The following is an 18,482-nucleotide window of genomic DNA, read 5'->3' as shown; positions in this document are numbered from 1 at the left end:
TTCAATGTCTAAAACTCCTGGTAGAGGACAAGGATCTAGAGATCTCTCTAAGGGTGGCCAAATTCTGTGCGACTGCCATAAAACTTAGGGAACAAGCTGTACTACCAAAATGATTAAGGTTTCAAATGACAATTTTAGGTTATATTTTAATGATCAAGATTTAATATATATTTTTAACTGCCGCTATATCTGAATTGTCTCTGTTATACCCAATTGCAATCCAATGTATTCCTGTTGTGTTTTATTATTTTTCTGATATTGTAAGTGATCCAGAACTGGTCTGTGACCATAAATAATAAAATTCAAAGTATTTGCTCTGTTTGCAGAAGGTCCCAGCTTCCATATCCAGACAAGGCTTGCAAAGGACCCCCCCCCCCCATCTGAAACCCTGCCAGTCAGTGTAGACAGTGCTGAGTTTGATGGAGCAATGGTTTAACATGGTATAAGCCAGTGTTCCTATTTAAGCCGGTCCTTTGTTTCATGACTAGAAATCTTACTCTATTTTTTAGGGAAATTGCCCTAGGAAGCTCAGTGGTGGGACAGCTGCTTTGCATGCAGGAGGTGTCAGATTTGAAACCCTGGAATCGCAAGGATGCAAAGGCACCCGACTCCTTAAAAATGGGAAACCCTGGAAGACTCTCAGAGGCGGATTTAGAGAAGGACAACCAGTTTGTCCACACTGGGTGCTGAGCTGAGAGGACACCACAATGACAAACAACAGAAGGGGGGGGCAGCAAATTTTGGCGCCGCACATAGAAATTTTAAAGCACAAAGTCTGCAACTGAGGCTGCTGCCAGTCAGTATAGACCAGGGTTTCCCAAGTGTGGGTCTCTAGCTGTTTTTGGACTACAACTTCCATCATCCCTAACTAGCAGGACCAGTGGTCAGGGATGATGGGATGAAGACTCAAGTCTGGGAAACCCTGGTGTTGACAGTGGTGAGCTAGATAAGACCGAGGATCTGATTTTCCATCAAGGCAAAGATGGTCCATCTAGCTCATGGGTAGGCAAACTAAGGCCCGGGGGCCGGATCTGGCCCAATCGCCTTCTAAATCTGGCCAGCAGACGGTCCAGGGAATCAGCGTGTTTTTACATGAGTAGAATGTGTGCTTTTATTTAAAATGCATCTCTGGGTTATTTGTGGGGCATAGGAATTCGTTCACCCCCCCCCCCCCCGCATAAGGTCTGAGAGACAGTGGACTGGCCCCCTGCTGAAAAAGTTTGCTGACCCCTGGAGCCAGCCAGCCAGCCAGCCTTTTCCCCTTCAGCATTTTATCTCAACAACGGAGCTGTTCTGATCTGGCAAAGGCTCTTGGAAAAGTGGACACGGAGGGAAACGGGCCGCAACTGGCTTTGAGAATCGTAGCGCTGGAAGGGACCCCAAGGGTCATCCAACCCAACCTCCTGCAAGGCGCCAGGAAGCTCCCAAAAGCTCTTTAGGCCAGCCACTACCAAGGATTGATAGGAAACAAAACACCAGGGGTCTAGGAACTCCGGTGGAAGCCTTGCTTTAAACCAGGTATGGAGAACAGTTGGCCCTTCAGATGCTGCTAAAATGTCCATCAGCCCCAGCATTGCAAGCATGGCCAATGGCCAGAGGTGATGGGAGTTGTAGTTGGCCAGAGGTGATGGGAGTTGTAGTTCAGCACCATTTGAAGGCCCAAAGGTTCCCTGCACCTGGTCTAAGCCAAGGCCCTGGGACCCTCACGTTGCACCAGATGGCATCCCAACTCCCATCATGCCTGGCTCTTGGGCATCCCTGACTCTAAGGCTCATGGGAGTTGGAGGCACCAGTCCCTGAAATCATTTCCCAGGGTCAAACAGAAATTGAAGTTGTGCAACTGGTTTTCCTCGTTGCTCCGCCCTACCCTCCCTCTCCTTTGTTTCACATCTTGTTGCCAACATTTAGATTAAGTTCTCGAGGACAAAAACTTGTCTTTCGCAAAAGAAAATTTGTTTGCAAAGTACACCATGCATATGTTGAGAAATTTCAAGTTAACTTGCATTTTCCACCTTTGATTTCATAAAAGGGACATTGTGTGATCCAAGGTTAAACTTGATTAGAAGTTATGAATGATCAAAGCAGTATTATAAATGCAGTTAAATATACAGTGATAGTGACTGAGGCTGGCTGCGGCAATCTAGACACCCCTTAGATAAGCAGAGCATCTCAACTCAACAGGGAATGCTGGAATTGAAGATGTTATTGGTGAGGGTGGAGGGAGGAAAGTTATTTAACTGATTTCCGCTGAAGAATGAACAGGCGGCTGGCCAACAGGGAAAGTTCAGCTGACCAACAAATGCAGGAACCTTCTGCAGAATTTGACTCCTGTTCTCAGCTGGTGGGCTTAAGAGGCTGCGATTCTCCAGGGCAGGTGAAGACTGTGGTCTCCACAGGTTGCTGGATTAGACAAAATCATGGAGGAGGGCTTTCCATTGGGGCATCTTGGCCACTGTGAGAACAGGATGCTGGCCTAGATGGTCCATTGGCCTGATTCAGCACGCTTCTTCTTCCAGGAACGAATCCAGCGACATGTGGAGAGCAGATGTTTCCCATCCCTGCCGGCAGCTTTGGGAAGGCCACAGACTGAACCAGCCGTCTGCTCCATGAAAAACATGAGTTCTTAGGGGGAAGATAGGAAGTGTCTGGTGCCCATGTTGGTGAGAAAAGGGGAAGGCAGGAAACTCAATGACAGACCCAATTCTTTCCAGTTTGACCTCTGCCCTCCACTTCTCCCGAGTTCTACAAGGGGCAAGAGCAAGACTTAGGAGGGGGAAGCACCACCCACCCCACTGGCTGGTTCAAAGAAGGTAGCAGGCAGGTGGGGCAGGCTGAGGGAGGGGGGCCAGTGCCCCACAAGTCCTAATGCATTGCCAGGGGTTGGGTGATCCTTTGGATCACTTCCAACTCTCTTGTTCTACGACCGGCCTCCGCTAGTGGGAGGGAGGAGAGAGACCTGGCTTCCCAGCGAAGGAGCCCGGCTCCATCTAGGAAGGGAACGTGGGCGATGACAAGAATGAGAGCAAAGGAATTCTTTTTAAAAGAATTGGCACGGCTTGGCACAGCCCCATGATTTTTAAATAGTAGTATGTGAGTTTATTAATACAGACTTAATGCCATTGGAACAGTCATGAAATCTTTTCCGTTTTATACAAAAAAAAAAAAAAAAAAGGTTAAGAATTTTTTCCAGATCCCAAAAAACCCCCCAAGCATTAAAAACATTTTAAAGAACTCAGCAGATCTCACCTCCAAGATGGAGTGAGTCGAGGCCAACCAGCGGGAATAATTTTCTCTCCCCCCCATAACCCCCCCAATATAGCCTCTGGGTGCCAGAGGTGCTGTTTTTGTTCCACAATGCCCTACAAGTATATACCCTGTTGTGGGGGGGGGAGGAGGGAAGGGGCACCCTAAGTTGGCACCCTGTGCACAAACAGGGAGACAGTCCTCAGATCCCACTTTTGGCTGAATCTTCACACGGTGAAGGAGAAGCGGTTGGCTTCCGTCTGACAGCGCAGGCGCAAAAGGAGACCCACCTTGTGACCTGGGGGTGGAGGGGAAGGAAGGAAACCCCCCCCAGGGACATTTGCCTACAGGAACCCCCAAAAGCCGACAGAACCTTTCTTGCTGATGGCAGGGAATTTCCAGAGACAGGCAGACAGCGACGAGTGCCATAGTTTTTGTTTTATATACAGAATACAGGAGAGAGGAAAAAAGTTTCCGTAAAGCCTAAAACATAGCAATTTACTTCTGTACATCAGAACTTAGCTGCGGGGGGTGGGGTGGGAGGGAGGGAAGTTTCTGGAACAAAAGGGAGGGGAAAAGGAGGCTTACGACAAAGAAACGCTTTGCTACAATTAAGACAACTGGAGGAAAAACGTCATAACCCACACGTACACAGCTTAAAAACACAGTGGGGGGTGGCGGGGGGAGAGAAAAACGCTGTCAGTGGATGTATTTACACAGAACCCCAAATACTTCTCCATCATCTAAAAGGGGGGCGGGAACGAAAAAAGGGTGGGCGGCAGGAAATCAGAACTCGCTTCCTGCCACACATACAATACGCAGAATTGCAACTGCAGCAGGAAGGGGGAGAGAAGGGGGGGCACAGGAGGTTGGGAAGGGGGGGGGAGAAAATAAATCTGGCAGGACGATAGCGCACCTTTACATTAAATAAAACAATGATAATTGAATAGATTTTTGCTGTATGAAAACTGTATTTCTCTTTTTCTCTTTAATATAAAAACTATTGTCACTGGCACAAAATAGAACAGGTTTTTTTGGGATTATTTTACAACTGCAAAGGGGAGCAGGCTTGCCTGGGGGGCAATGTCAACGACCCCCTCCCCTCCCTGCCCCCTCTCGCCGGCTCTGCCCCAGCACGGCCTCCCAACACGCTGCAGTTAATTCCTTTCCTTTTCTTTTTTTAAATGAAATGTATAGTACAAATATATGTGCAAATGCCCCTAAAAACTTGAGCAAACAATAATAATAATAATAATATTAATAATAAAAATTAAAAGTTCTTCATCTCATGCAAAGGGCATCAACAGTCTGTGGCCCACGTTGAGGGTTGGGAATCCGGACAAGACATGGTTCGTGTACATCAAAGGGAATCCTGTGCACAATGTGTCTGTGAGAGTGTCTCTCGATCTTGGGAGGGAGGATTTATTGTTCCTTGTCCAACCCCTCCCTCCCTCGGTCGCTGCCTCCTCCTAGGGCACTGAATTTGAGCGCAGCACAGGGACCTGCTGGGCCTTTGGGGACAGCTTCTCCTCCAAGTCCCTCTCTTGTGCTAAGGCCGCGGCGGCATCTCCTCCCCTGGGCTGTTTGGTCGCAAACTCCGTGATGCTGAAGACGAACTGCAGGCAGCCCAGCTTGATGTAGCTGCCGTGGTGCAGGAGGGCCGTCCCCTCCCAGCCGGCCCCGCTGCCCCCAATGAGGCTGGAGCTGCTGGCTTTGCAGTTGCAGGGCTTGGGGGACGGGCCCTGGGCCTGGGAACGCATCACCGCTGCCTCTTCGCTTGGGGGCTGCTCCTCCTCAGGGGGCGGCTGCTGCAGCTGCTGCTGCTGCTGCTTTCGGCTCTTGTGTCGCTCTGGAATACAGGAAGAGAGGCACAGTGGGCAAAGGTGGAAAGAGGCGTGGGGGAGACTGAAAATAAAACTGCCGGCACCATAATGCCGTTGCACAAACATGTGGTGTGATCGCCTTCGGAATCCTGGGCGCAATCCCGGGCGCCTTGCTTCAAAAAGGGGCTGAACCTCCCATCCTCCTCACTGCTCGATATCTGATTTAACCATCCCTCTGGCTTCTGATTTTTAAGCAGAGCAATGTCCAATGCAGCCGTCTAAGGACTAGAGCCAGTGTGGTGTAGTGGTTAAGAGCGGTAGACTCGTAATCTGGCGAATTGGGTTCGCTTCCCTGCTCCTCCACATGTGGCTGCTGGGTGACCTTGGGCCAGTCACACTTCTCTGAAGTCTCTCAGCCTCACTCACCTCACAGAGTGTTTGTTGTGGAGAAGGAAGGGGAAGGAGAATGTTAGCCGCTTTGAGACTCCTTCGAGTAGTGATAAAGCGGGATATCAAATCCAAACTCTTCTTCCTCAACCTCGGCCCTCCAGATGCTTCTGGCCTACAACTCCCATGATCCCTAGCTAGCATGACCAGTGGTCAGGGATGATGGGAACTGTAGTCTCAAAAACATCTGGAGGGCCGAGGTTGAGGAAGCCTGGACTAGAAGCAATGCTTGTGTAAAACAGAGAGAGAAACGCACGCAGAGTTGCTTTGTCTCTGGTGCTCAGGAGGCTGAAAACTTACTGATCACACTCTGTACTTTGGCAACCATGCTGCTGGCCGGGACAAGCGCCGTCTTCTCGGAGAAGTCGCAGGAATACAGGACATTGTCCACCGTTGTGCCGTGCTCGCTATAGTTGAGCAGCTCGTAGTGCTTGGTGTTCTGGGGCAGAGGGAAAGGGAGACAGAGTCAGACCCTGGACGGGAAGTGTTGGCGGCAAGGATGCCCAGAAGACTGCTTCCTCCCTTTCTCTCTCCAAATCTACCTGCCTCCAAATCAAGCCACTCTCCTGGGCTGCAGCCCTGCGCGACTCACCTCGTCGTAGAAGATGCAGGCGTGCTTGCCCGAGACGTAGTTGCAGTGACCGTAGTTTGTAAGGCACACGTCCATGTCAGCTCCTGCGCAAAGGAAGGAGGGAGACAGAAACTCTCTTGAGCATCGGCGGCTCGGGTGCAGCCAAACCTCCACCAAAAGCCACAGGAAGCAGGAAAGGACCACGGCAGAAGTTGAGATGAAAGCACACCCACTCCCAGAAGGCTCAGGGTTCCCCCACCACCCCAGTTACTAGCTTCCGGTGAGAGCAGCTGCAGCAACTTGCAAGCGGACCCCGCTTCCCCAGCCAATTGGGCAGCCAGGAGGCTGCTGAGCACACATGTAGCTGCTCCCCTCCCTTGGCGGGAGGCAAGCTAGTCCCCCAGTGAGTTAGCCCTTGCCTGTCCCAATGTAGAGGGTCCTGTAGCACATGTTCACCGCACTGCCCATCCCCAGCAGAGGGTAGAAGACGGCTCGGGCCTGCACCTCCTTCCTCTGCCCTGGAAGACAGAAAGACGGAATTCATCGAATTGTAGAGTTGGAAGGGATCCCCTAAGGGATTCACAGCTAAAGAATCCCTGACAGGTGGTCGCAAGATCGAGCACTGCCAAGAGGCAAGAAGCCCCCTGGATTTGAACACACCCATGCACCTCCCTCAAAACAAACAAACAAACAAAAAACCTCCACCAGCTATGTTCTTGCCATTTTTCATTTTGCCTTGAGGCCCATAACCAGAGGAAGAGGAGAGGCAGGGTGAAGGTTGTCATTTGCCTTCTCACTCCCCATCCCACAGAGGTGTATCTTTCGGCCAATGCTTCTTGAACAAAGCATTGCAGGGCCTGGGTCAGCACCTGAGCAGGTGTGTCACCGAAAGCGAGGCAGCGAGAAGGCATCTGTGCTCCCAATACCAGTGGGAAGGAGGTCCCAGGTTCAAATCCTGGGTAAAGGGCAGCAGGGGGCCCCCAGAGACCTTGGAGACCTGTTGCCAGGCAGAGTGGACGACGCAGGGCTAGATTATCTCCCCTTGGCTGAGAGACGGGGTGGGCAAAGGGCTTTTCATCATAATGCAGATCTGCCCCATTATTATTTAGGGGAGGGCGAGGGCTGCAGCTCAGTGGCTGGGCCCCTGCTCAGGGTTCAACCCCTGACAACATCTCCAGGAAGGACCGGCAATGTCCGCTCAGAAACTCTGGAGAGCCACTGCTGCCAGTGTGGACAATACTGAACTAGAGGGACCAGTGACATGATTCGGTATAAGGCAGCTTCCTGTGTTCCTATTTCAAACCTTTATTCAGAACTACAAGGACTAGAATCTTTATTTTTAGGCTGTAGAATGTCCCAGGGTTGTCCTGGGGGAGTTCCCTGATGAAACCCTGAGAACCGCCGCCAGTGAATGCAAACAATACTGAGCGAAATGGACCAGCCATCTAACTTCCTATGATCAGGCCAATGACGCTTCTGTGTTCTGCCAATGCCTAGAGGAAACTTTCTTCTCTGGTGCCGCAGGAACAACTCAGGGCTTTCTTCCTCTGGTGCAGGCCCTTCCCAAGGAGCCTGCCTCTCCTACTGCTGGCGCCGCCACTTGTTTGCCCCCCTCCCTTTCTCTGCATTTCAACTATTGGGGAGTGTGTAGCAGAAAGGCGACTTATAATTTTAAGACTGTTGTACCCCCAAGAGCAGCGGAGGAGGAGAAGAGGAAGAGGAGGAGAGAGTGCCCGGGTCAACGTGGGCACAGGCCTACCTTCTGCATGATTGCCCCCAGGACTGGGCTGGTGGGGACCAGTGTTGCCTGCAAAGGGCTGGACCCTGGAAGCAAACAGCTGATGTATTCTTTGCAAGGCCAGGAACTTGATCAGTTTCTCATCCAGCATGTTTATCTCAATCTCTGCTGACATAAAAGAAGAAGAGACAGTGCTGTCAAGGCGAGGTGCCTGGGGGATCGAAGAATTAAACCTTGTGGAATTGTCAGGAGAAAGACACCCTTCCTTATGGTGCTTTCCTGATAGGCCTAGGGCCACAGAGACACAATACAAGCAGACTTGCATTTACCATAGGTCCAGCTGGGTCACGGTCCTGCCTTCCAGGCCTGGGGGTGGAGGCAAGAGGCAGGCGGACGATCTAAATGTTAGGATATAGTTCCATTCCACCTTAAAAGGGTACAGGCATGACGTTTGTGTATCACATGCCTGTTTACTCCCAGCACTGTCTGCTGGGAACTTCCGTTGTATGTTGGTTTTGCTATACTGCTGTTTTGCTGGAGACGAAGGGATGCAGACATGTTTTACTTTGTTCCTGAACTATGCTGAATAAATGCTTACACCTGCCTCTGTCCGCCTCATCTGCTGTGTGGAGATTTACACACGCTGCTGACAGAGCATGCACGGGTCTCAAAAGCGTATCTGAGGCTCGTGTCGCTAACTGACTGATGCTGTTCCACGGGTGACTGGTGATCGTCTGGAGCCAGCTGGGGGCCTGCCTGATGCCCCCGTCTCGCCGGCAGTATCCCAACACTAAATGCACCTCTGGCATCACCAGCAGGTGCAGATGCCTTCATCGAGAGGGTGGCGGGGGCACAGCAGCTTGGTTAGAGAGAATCGAAAGGGCCACGCAGGAAGAAGAAGAAGAGTCTGGATTTGATATCCCGCCTTTCACTCCCCTTCAGGAGTCTCAAAGCGGCTAACAATCTCCTTTCCCTTCCTCCCCCACAACAAACACTCTGTGAGGTGAGTGGGGCTGAGAGACTTCAGAGAAGTGTGACTGGCCCAAGGTCACCCAGCAGCTGCAGGTGGAGGGGCGGGGAAGCGAACCCGGTTCCCCAGATTATGAGTCTACTGCTCTTAACCACTACACCACATTGGCAGGAGGAGCACTGATGAGTTAGGAGGCCCCCTGGGGACATCTGCGGATGTCGTTACCCCAAGACCAACAAGAGGACCTCCCTGCCTGCTTGCCTCCCCCCTTCGTGGCGCAGCAACATGCCTTTGTGCAAGGACTCACCTCCGCTGCTGTCCATTAATGCTTTCAGGGAACTTGCGAGGTCCAGTGTGGCTGAAGAGTTGGGAGGGAGCAACGAGGGGGTGGTTAAGATACTTCCTATGGATAAGGTGCTCGGGCTGACCTTACCGTCTAGAGGGAGGAGCAAAAAGAACTGCTGGGTCAGGATTCACAGGCACCCCCCCCCCAACTATTTATCAATTTATACTGCACAGAGTCAAAACGCATTGGCTTCAATGGTGGGTGGGATTTGTCAGAAAGCTGATGGAAGTTTTGCTTTTTGTCTATTATTTTAGCTTTTCGGAAGTTTTAAATTATTGTTGTTAAATTTTCTTATAATTTCAGATTTTTATATTTCTGCAAACCGCAGTGAAGGTTTTTGGTTTTTAACCATCAGGCAGTGTATAAATTTTATGAATAAAAATAAATGAAAGCGACGGCGTCCCTCAGGACTCAGTCATTCCCGCTGCCCCTTTTAAGGCAGGGCTCCCAGAGACCCCCGGTTGCCCTGAAGCCCCCCCACTCTCTCACCTGGAGGCGGTGCTGGTGAGCAAAAGCCATGAGCAGCTCCGATGGCAGAGACCCCGTCACCCACCGCTGCCGCTTGGGGAGGGGTGAGCGCCCGGGTGGCAGTGAGAGGAGAGTCCATCGCCCCCAGGTCCGAGGCCAGCAGAGGCCCAACCTGCGTCTGCACGTTCTTCCTCTGCAGAGTGCTGGCAGCTTCCAGGCTGGCGCAAGAGTTCGGGATGGAGGCCGGCATGCCTGCCGTTGGCACGGAGCCCCTGTGTGTGCACGAGATTGGCCCCACCGCATTCTCCGTCTTCACGACAGCCCCCGCCACCATGTGATTGAGGAGCCCGCAGGCTACCGGTGGGGTGGCAGGCCGGGGCCATGGCTGCTGCCGCTGGGACAACCCTGGGAGGGCGCTGCTGCCCTGGCCCCCAAGCCTCGGGGAGTCAGTCAAGTTGGCAGAAGCAGAGTCACTGTATAAATGTGGCCCGTTGATTTTCACCTCCGTGGGGGTGTTGGGGCCGTTGGACGTCGCACTGCAGGGAGACACTTTCTTGGGCCTGTCCGTACACGAGGGGTAGTGGGTGTCCTCCTGCAGGGAAGACCCCAAGGAGTTCTGAGGGGCAATGCCAGGTGGGCAGGGTGCAGAATAGAGGGGAGGGAGGCTGGCTTTGTCCGCCACCTGGTAAGGGCCGGCCAGGGAGCCGTCAGCCACGATCACCGGCTTGATGTCCACCTTGTCCGCCTGCTCAGAGTCCCAGAGTGAGGGCATCTGCTTGGCAGATAAGTGTCTCAATATGCTGCATTGCAGAGCGACGACGCTGCACAGCCACTGGAAGGAGAAAGGAATATGGAGTGAGACACTTAGGAGAGGAAGTCTGCAATGAGTGCAACACGAGATCCTGAAAAAAAGACACCTCAATGGCCCTGCTGATATGGCTAGTGGCCCAAACTTGTCCAACCAGATGCCCCAAAGGGAAACCCACAGGCAGAACCTGAGCACGAGAACAGCACTGTCCCTTCCTACAACATCCAGCACCCGCTATTCAGAAGCATTGTTGCCTCCGACTCTCTGGAGGCAGAGTATAGCCATCGTGGCTAGTAGCAACTGATAGCCTTTTTCTCCATAAGAACATTAGAATGGCCCTGCCAGGTCAGGCCAATGGTTCCTCTGAGTCAAGGCCCTGTTCTCACAGCAGGCGGCAAGATGCCTGTAGCAAACACACAAGCCTAAGGTCTAAGGCAGGCAAGGAAGATGAGCCAACGGCCCCATGGGGAAGGCTGCTTGCATTCAGCTAGGTCCCCTCTGTCTACTGGAAGGATGGCCAACCCACAGCTCCAGAGGGAAACAAAAGACCTTTGCCAGGGGAAAAAGACTGAATCCGCAACAGATCTGTTAGCTGCACAGCTTGGATGCGAGACTAGTTTCCCAAAGAGGTTATCTGCCCTGCTTCCAGCCCAGATGCCAGCTTGGAGACATCTAAACATGCAAGAGAGAATGCCTAACAGACCACCACAAGGTACCTAATGGGGAGGTGCTCAGGGCTGCTCTCAGCAGAGCCAGGGCCAAGCGCAGCAAAGCTGAGAGTCTGCTGGCCTCAGAAGGCAGCATCCCTCTAATTTGGAGCTGGGGGGGGGGACCCTCCTTCGGCAGGAGTGCAGCCCCTCCTGGAGACAGGCATCCGCCCGGGGCCTTTACCTCTTGCTGCTCTGACTGGGTGGCTAAGTGCTCTGGGCTGCAAAGGTGCTTCAGCGAGGGCTCCTCAGGGACGCCGTTGCAGATGAGCTCCCCGTCTCTGATCGCGGCAGGGGCCAGCAGCGAAGGCGGGATCCGATACTGGGACTTGATGGCATCAGGAACCTGAGGGAGGGCATCGGAGAGAGAGGAGGGACAGTTAAACCTTCCCAGCCTTGCCTCTCGGTCAAGCCTGGTTAAAGAGCAAGCCAAGGCCTGCAAGCTTCAAGAGGAAAAGCCGTCCTCTGCGCAGGCAAGGCTGCCATCTCCTGGTGGACTGAGGCAAGGCAGCTTCACCAAGGAAAGAGCCTGGCGCCTGGAAGTCCAGAGGAAGAGGCCAGCCCACCCTCCCCTCAAGCCCTTTCATTCGGAGAGACAAACATAGCCCCTTCCCCACTGACCTTCAGCCCCTTCCTCTTCATGGACTGCACCACGCGGCGGTTGGGGGGGTGCTTCTTGTGGACCCGGTTGAGGAAGTCCACCTTGACCACGTGCTGGGAGATGGTGTCCTGGAAGCGGTCAAACACTCGGCACCGGTTGCTCAGGGTCATGTTCTTCTGGTTCAGCTGGAAGAGAGGGGGGGCGCTCATTACACCGCCCCCAGGTCACAGCAGCAGCAGCAGCAACATGGGAGCAAAGCGGGAGGGGAGAGACTCTGCAGGCCCCGGAGGGGAAGGCCAACTTACCACCACGTGCTCAATGTGGTTTGGACACATCCAGCGGCCCAGGGGCATGGCCGTGAGAGGGGGCTCCAGGCAGTCCATGTGGAAGAGCAGCGGGCAGTAGTCGCACTGGATGAGCGGGGCCACGCGGCAACTCCTGGAAGGGGGAGGGGAAAGCGGCATCACTACACAGAGGAGCGAAGAGAAAGGGAACTGGCGGACGACAACTTCCATCTGCCCCAGCATCGTATGGCTGTGCTGGCTGGGACTGATGGGGGGTTGTAGTCTAAAAACCCAGGTGAGGGAAGGCAGGTCTACTCCGACTGGGGTCAGCAGGTCTCCAGGGTCTTGGGCAGGAAGAGGTTATCTCCCGTTGCCCTTTAAACTGAAGATGAATGGGGAGGGGGAATGAGCCTGGGGTCTTCTGCATGCAAAGCAGGTGCCTGGCCCCCTGAGAAGCACGTCCCCTGGAGAAGGATGTGCCCATGATCCAAACCCATGACCTCCAAACGCCTTAAGTGGGAATCCTGCCACACCCTGCCCGCAGCTGGGGAAAGAGTCAGTGTTCCATGTGAGGCCCTGGGCATAGCCGGGCCAAGAGGGAGTGCATGAAGTCCCACAGGCCTCGCACGGTGCAGCCTAAGCAGAGACACGACCTGCTCTGACTCCCATCTTGGCCAAGAAAGCTGGCACAGAATGCCATTACAGCCCCCTGCCCAGCCCTGCTCGCCACACCCATACCTGCTGCACGTGAAGCAGACTTTGACTGGCAGGGGGACCAACCCGTTGTGGTCCAGCTCATGCTGTGCTTTCTTGACGTTCTTCCCAGTCGTCTCCTCCTTCCTCCTCCTCTTACTAGTACCTGGGTGGGTGGGGTGCGGGAAGACAGATGGAAACGGCCCTGTTATTCCTCAAACGGCTACGCCAGTGGTTTCTAAACCTTTGTTGCATCCCTGTCCCCTTGGTTCCATAAACTGATTCCCATTGCCCCACGCTACCCTACTAAAAATAATGACTCAGAACAGCCACTCAACTAAGGAAGATTAACAAGTGACTGCACTTTTATTCCAAGTCCAATCAAAACTATTTGGTTTAATTAATTCAAAAAAACCTGATGAACATGATCCAGTGATACTAGCTTTTCAACATCTCAAGAGTCATTTACACCTCCATCAACCCCCTGTGGCCCGCTTGCCTCCTAAAGTCCCCCTGTGCAATCCCACCGCCTCTGGGAACCACTGAGCCAAACTCCCAGTCATGGAATGACACAAGAGTCTTGATAGGAATAAGCCCTGCCCAAAGGGGTGGTGGGCCCCAAGCTGTGCTGGGCTACCCATGCAACCAGGCATGGAGTCGCAAGGCTGCCCCCTTTGCAATGGCAATGCCCACAAGCTAAGCCAAGCAGCCCAGGCTGGTCCAGCCTCTTCTGGAGCCCCTGTCTCCAGCTTCTCCCTTCTACTGGCGCCTGAGAAGAAGGGGGGTGGGGTGTGCTGCTCACCTGGAAGTGCGGTGGTGCAGGTCAGCTCGTTGGGCAGCTGGAACTGGGTGGGGTTCCTCTCCATGGCGGCGGCGATGAGCAGCTCAAAGGGCCGCTTCAGATGGGGCTGCCTGCCGTCTGCCTCTGCTGCGGTGGCAGAGTCATCGTCCACGTCGATGATGTCCTCGTCCACGTCGTTCTGCTCCGAGTTGGGGGTCTCGGTGCTGGCGCTGGAGGTGGGCGTGCCGGGCCGGCTGGCCCTCCGCTCTAGGAGCCGGGTGTGGGAGAGGGTCCGGAGGACGCCGCCGCTCGCCCGGTCCAAGAAGTCCGCTGCGTCGCTGGTGGGGGACGTGGTCCTCTTCCCGGACTTCTCCACCAAGCCATTGACGTGGCCCAGCTCCTTCTTCTGCTCCCGCTTCTGCAAGGCACAAAGCAGGCAGGCAGTCTTAACTCAGCAGCCCCAGAGCAGCTGGAGGAAGGGGAAGCATCACCTTTGCTGGACAGTCCCAAGCAGCGGTCAATGGCCAAACAACGCCCCCCCCCGACTCTCTTATCTGGTCCCTGCTACTCACTCGGGGCCACACCCCAAGCACCTGCCTGGAGATGTGTCACGGAACTCTGATCATGCCTCTTGCTTGGATGGATGGAGGACAGAGGGGGGTACTGTACAAAGGTAGAATTTATATTTAATCTTCCGCTTGCTTTTTCCCTTGCTCCTGCCCAGGACTGGAATCCGGTGCTGGGAAGGTTGTCTGGAAGGGAATGGGACCCCTCAGGCTGAAGAATGACATGTATTTTAAGACTTACAAAGTTGGGCCTACTCAGACTCAAGTCCATTGAAATTAACAGATGTGACTAACTTGGGCCTATTCTTCTCAGTGGGTCTCTCAGGAGCAGAACTTAGCTGAATGCAACCCATTATTTCTGCTTGTGTCGAACTGATTGGGGTGTCGTGTGGGGAGAAGCCTTGCAGGAATAAAACTACTTTGACTGCTTGAGATTTATTTTAATGGCTGCATTTATATGTCACTTTTCCCTCCAAGGAGCTCAAGGCAATGCGCACGGTTCTCCTCCTCATTTAACCCCCACAACAACCCTGTGAGATAGGTTAGGCTGAGAGTCAGTGACTGACTTCCAAGGCCACCTTGCTCCCTTGTCCTGACAAAAGGATTCAAGTCATTTAAAGGGGAAAGGGGTCCGTGCTATTCCTGCCTCAACTGAATTCCCTAGAGTGGCACGGCCCTGCCGTTTGGTGAGTTGCGAGCTTGGCCATTCTGAGCTGCCTGCTGGGCTCAGCAGCTGACCAAGTGGGCCGAGGAATGAAAGGACAGCAGGCAGGGGAGGTAGGTCAAAAGGACCCCCCTAAATACGGGGAAGCAATGGGTGGCTACCAAGGCCCTGAGGAACACACAGCAAAAGATCAAGCCTAAGAACCATAGGTCCTATCAGGCCAGGCTCTTTGCCCATCTAGCCTGGCGTGGTCTCCTTTGACTGGCAGCAGCTCTCCTGGGCCTCAGGCAGAGGTCAGCAACTGCTACTTTGGGGGTGGTGATTATGGGGCTGCCCAGATGTTGCAGCCCCCAGCTCCCTCCATCACCAGCCATCATGGCCAATGCACAGGGAAGATGCGAGTCCCACTTTTGAAGGGCCGTGGCAATCCCTGCGTTACCCGATCCTTTTAATGGGAGATGCCAGCGCTTCTGCCATGGGCCCTTCTGTCATACATAAGAACATAAGAAGAGCCCCCTGCTGGATCAGGCCCATGGTCAACCTAGTCCAGCATCGTGTTCTCGCAGTGGCTCTCTAGATGCCTGTGGGAAACCCGCAAGCAGGACTCAAGTGCAAGAGCCCTCTCCTTTCCTGTGGTTTCCAGCAATTGGGATTCAGAAGCATTGCTGCCTCCAACTGTGAAGGCAGAGCACAGCCATCATGCCTAGTAGCCATCGATAGCCCTCTCCTTCTTAAATCTGTGAAGTCCTCTTTTAAAGTCAACTAGGTTGGTGGCCATTACTGCTTCCTTTTACTACACTGGTTTTTCTTCTTCTCGTTCTTTTTTTAAGAACAGAAAAAAGGCAGAAGCTGGAAATCCTACACTTGGGGAGGGGGGGGGGGAATCGCTGGACACGTGAGAAGCCAGAAAATCCCTGGACTCTGAAATATCTATCTCTCTCTCTCTCTCTCTCTCTCTCTCTCTCTCTCTCTCTCTCTCTCTCTCTCCCAGCCCTGCCAGCAGCTCTTTCCCTCTTCAAGCACACCCTGAAAGCTGGCAGTCCCAGGAGTCAATATTTGCATTCAGCTGGGCCGCCCTGCTAGCTGCAGGAAAGGGCAGGCATCTCTGATGACAAGTTGGAGCCTGGCCCAATAATCGCCTCCCTAGCTTTGGCGGCGGGAGGGGGGCCCCAGCGTAACTCATCACTGCTCCCCCCCCGCTGCTATGGAAACAACAGGAGGTCATTGCATTCTCTCCTCTCCCAAGCTAGCCGGAAGGAACTGGGGAGGCTTGGCAATGGGAGCAGCTGGCCTGAAAGAGGGAGAGGCCTGTGCCGTCACAGCCGGCTCCCCCCCTCCACCACCCCCTGCAAACAAGCAAGCACACACACACACACACACACACACAACCTGGAATTGGCTTAGCAAGGCAGGGAATGTGGCTCCACCAAATTAGCTTGTCACAGCTATGCCAGCGACTTGCACATTTGGCCATGCTCTGGAGAAGCAGGTAAAGAAAGGAACGGCTTTCTCATCCCCCTCCCTGCCAGGCTCAAAGCATGAATTAATTTAATCTAGCTTTTCCCGAAGATTTGTGAAGCATTCCCCCCAGCCCCGCTTGAGAAAGACAGGTGTTCATAATGCGTTGGGAATTATAAAAGCTATTTTTTGGTCTGTGGCAGCTGTATGTCCTCACACCCGCCCCTCCTGAACAAATCTTTCCCCACAGCTGTTTGCAACCCTTTTGTTCTTTCCAGAGAAGGAAGAGGAGGAGAAGAGATTACATCCGAATGCCCAGAAGGTCCGTTCACTCATGGGCGGAGGCGTCTTTACCTTCCGGCGCACGGTGCAGCGATGGCACATCCACTCCCCGGGAGGCAACATCTCCTCGCTCAGCGGAGGATTACTGGGAGGAGAGAGGGAAGAAAAGGAGGCCGTTATATTTCCAAATGGCAAGGACATGCAAGCCACACCTTCCTTCCATTTAGGCCGGTGGTGGTTGAGAGCCTAGGGCCCTACAGATGTTGCTGGACTGCCGTGACCAGGAGCCAGCCATGGCCAAGGGCCAAGCACAAGGAGGGGAGTTGGGAGTCCAGCAGCACCTGCAGGAAGGACACAGGTTCTTCAGCCACCAGATTCTTTCACTTATTAATTAGTAAAAATTATATACTGCTTGCTTGTTAAGAAAAATATGAAATTATGAAATATGAAATGGTTTACAAAAATATGAAATTAAACATTAAGATGCTTGATTAAAAACAGGTATTTTAAAGCATTTGAAAGATGATTTGAAATCAACAGGAGTTAAAAAGAGATACATGCAGTTTCGATGTATCTGGGTAGGCTCTGCTAAGCAAAAATGTTTTGAACAGGTCCCAAAGAGTACAGTGAATGTCAACAGGCAGGGAGTTTCAAAGGATTGGCACTGCCACACTAAAATATTGGTGGTTTTTATTTTTATTTTTAAAACCACAATAGTGCCAATTGTGCAGATGAAAGCACACCCAAGTGGGTATTTTGAGGCATGGCAATCCCACAAGCAAAGTGACCCCACCTTGAACTTGGTTTGGCAGCAAATGAGAAACCAGTGCAGATCCCTGAGCAAAGGTGTTCTATATGCTGGCTGGGTCTCACTCCCATCAGCAATTGTGCTGCAGCATTCTGCACCAGCTGACCCACCACACTGGCCCCTTTCCCCAGTTACTGCTAGAGCAAAGGACAGTTTGCTGTCCGTGACAGCCTTAAACACTTTGCCACATAGCTGACCAATGCAAAAGTGTACCCTAGGATGATGAAGGCAGTCAGACATTGACAAGTTGCACCAAGGATGCATGTTCAGTAGCGTGCTTGGAAAAGAAGGCCAGCCTTTGCACATGCATCCGGGTGCTGCAATGTATGTGGAACCTCCTTCTTTGTGTGAGGTCTATTTGCATGTGCAGCACCCGTGCATGTGAACACACATGCACACACATGCACACACAGTAATGACAGGTTGTGGTGGGGGTGGGGAGTCATGCATGATGGGGGGTAGGGAAAGAGATGAAGAAGTTCAGTGCAGGAGGAGATACAACAGTAGAAAGCCAGAAGTGGAGGGGGACAAAGATAATAAGGAAAGACTTTCAAGTGGGCCTCACGTGGAGGCATCAAGGTGGTTCCTCTCTGCCTGAAAAATCTCAAAGTCACCTTGAGCCACAATGCAGGAGGCCCCTCCAGCAGCTCCTTGCTCCCTTCTGCGCTTCAAGAGCTGCTCCATGAAGAGCTGGCAGCCACCCACCATCCTGACATATATCTAGGTTTCAAATACACCAAAAGAAGTGAATTTCAAACACCACGTTCTGAAATTCTCTGCCACCATAAGTGACTTTAGTTGGGGACTTTGCAAAGGATAGCTGTACTTGCCTTTCACCACCCAAAACAGGGAGCCTTGCAAACACTGCCACCACCTTAAAAGAAGAACAGAGCACACACCACAAACACACACCGCAACGCGTTCTATTGGTCACAACAGAATGCTCCTTCCAAGCCTAATTTTGGCAGGGTGAGACAACGCTGTGGGCACCAGAGAAGGCCCTTGTGGGCACGACTGTGCTCAAGGGCACCACGCTGGTGACTCCTGCTGTAATCACACATTGTTTCTGTTCTTGATCGTTGCAATTTGATCACAATAATGTTTTAGTACCCTACAAGTGCTCAGCGCCCTTTGACAACAGCTCTTGGCTCCCAATAAAAGGTTGCCACTCTGCCTCAACACATACAAAGGGAGATGCTAGGCAGGGACCTTGGCTTACCCCAA

The 18,482-nt window shown here is 52.8% G+C and overlaps 1 protein-coding gene across 7 annotated transcripts in view; it reads right to left on the bottom strand.

Moving 5' to 3' along the window:
* Nucleotides 1-3,666: 3,666 nt before the first annotated feature.
* The window catches only part of PHF12 (PHD finger protein 12), a 29,623-nt gene continuing 14,807 nt past the window's right edge, over nucleotides 3,667-18,482 (bottom strand). For 4 of the 7 annotated variants that reach the window (XM_081890216.1, XM_081890220.1, XM_081890221.1 and 1 more), the window contains 13 exons: nucleotides 16,523-16,595; nucleotides 13,502-13,898; nucleotides 12,745-12,865; nucleotides 12,028-12,160; nucleotides 11,743-11,907; nucleotides 11,306-11,467; nucleotides 9,628-10,438; nucleotides 9,100-9,228; nucleotides 7,844-7,990; nucleotides 6,504-6,602; nucleotides 6,106-6,188; nucleotides 5,814-5,952; nucleotides 3,667-5,092 (listed from right to left, as the gene is read on the bottom strand). In XM_081890216.1, coding sequence (XP_081746342.1) covers nucleotides 4,713-5,092; nucleotides 5,814-5,952; nucleotides 6,106-6,188; nucleotides 6,504-6,602; nucleotides 7,844-7,990; nucleotides 9,100-9,228; nucleotides 9,628-10,438; nucleotides 11,306-11,467; nucleotides 11,743-11,907; nucleotides 12,028-12,160; nucleotides 12,745-12,865; nucleotides 13,502-13,898; nucleotides 16,523-16,595 — 2,839 coding nt within the window. In that variant the 3' untranslated portion in view covers nucleotides 3,667-4,712. Of the gene's footprint in view, nucleotides 5,093-5,813; nucleotides 5,953-6,105; nucleotides 6,189-6,503; nucleotides 6,603-7,843; nucleotides 7,991-9,099; nucleotides 9,229-9,627; nucleotides 10,439-11,305; nucleotides 11,468-11,742; nucleotides 11,908-12,027; nucleotides 12,161-12,744; nucleotides 12,866-13,501; nucleotides 13,899-16,522; nucleotides 16,596-17,243; nucleotides 17,520-18,482 lie in introns of those variants that run through there. The other 3 variants (XM_081890219.1, XM_081890217.1, XM_081890218.1) reach the window with 3 other exon arrangements.

Source organism: Podarcis melisellensis (assembly GCF_964234715.1).
Source record: "Podarcis melisellensis genome assembly, chromosome: 15".
NCBI lineage: Eukaryota > Metazoa > Chordata > Lepidosauria > Squamata > Lacertidae > Podarcis > Podarcis melisellensis.
This window is presented reverse-complemented; position numbering and strand designations above follow the sequence as displayed.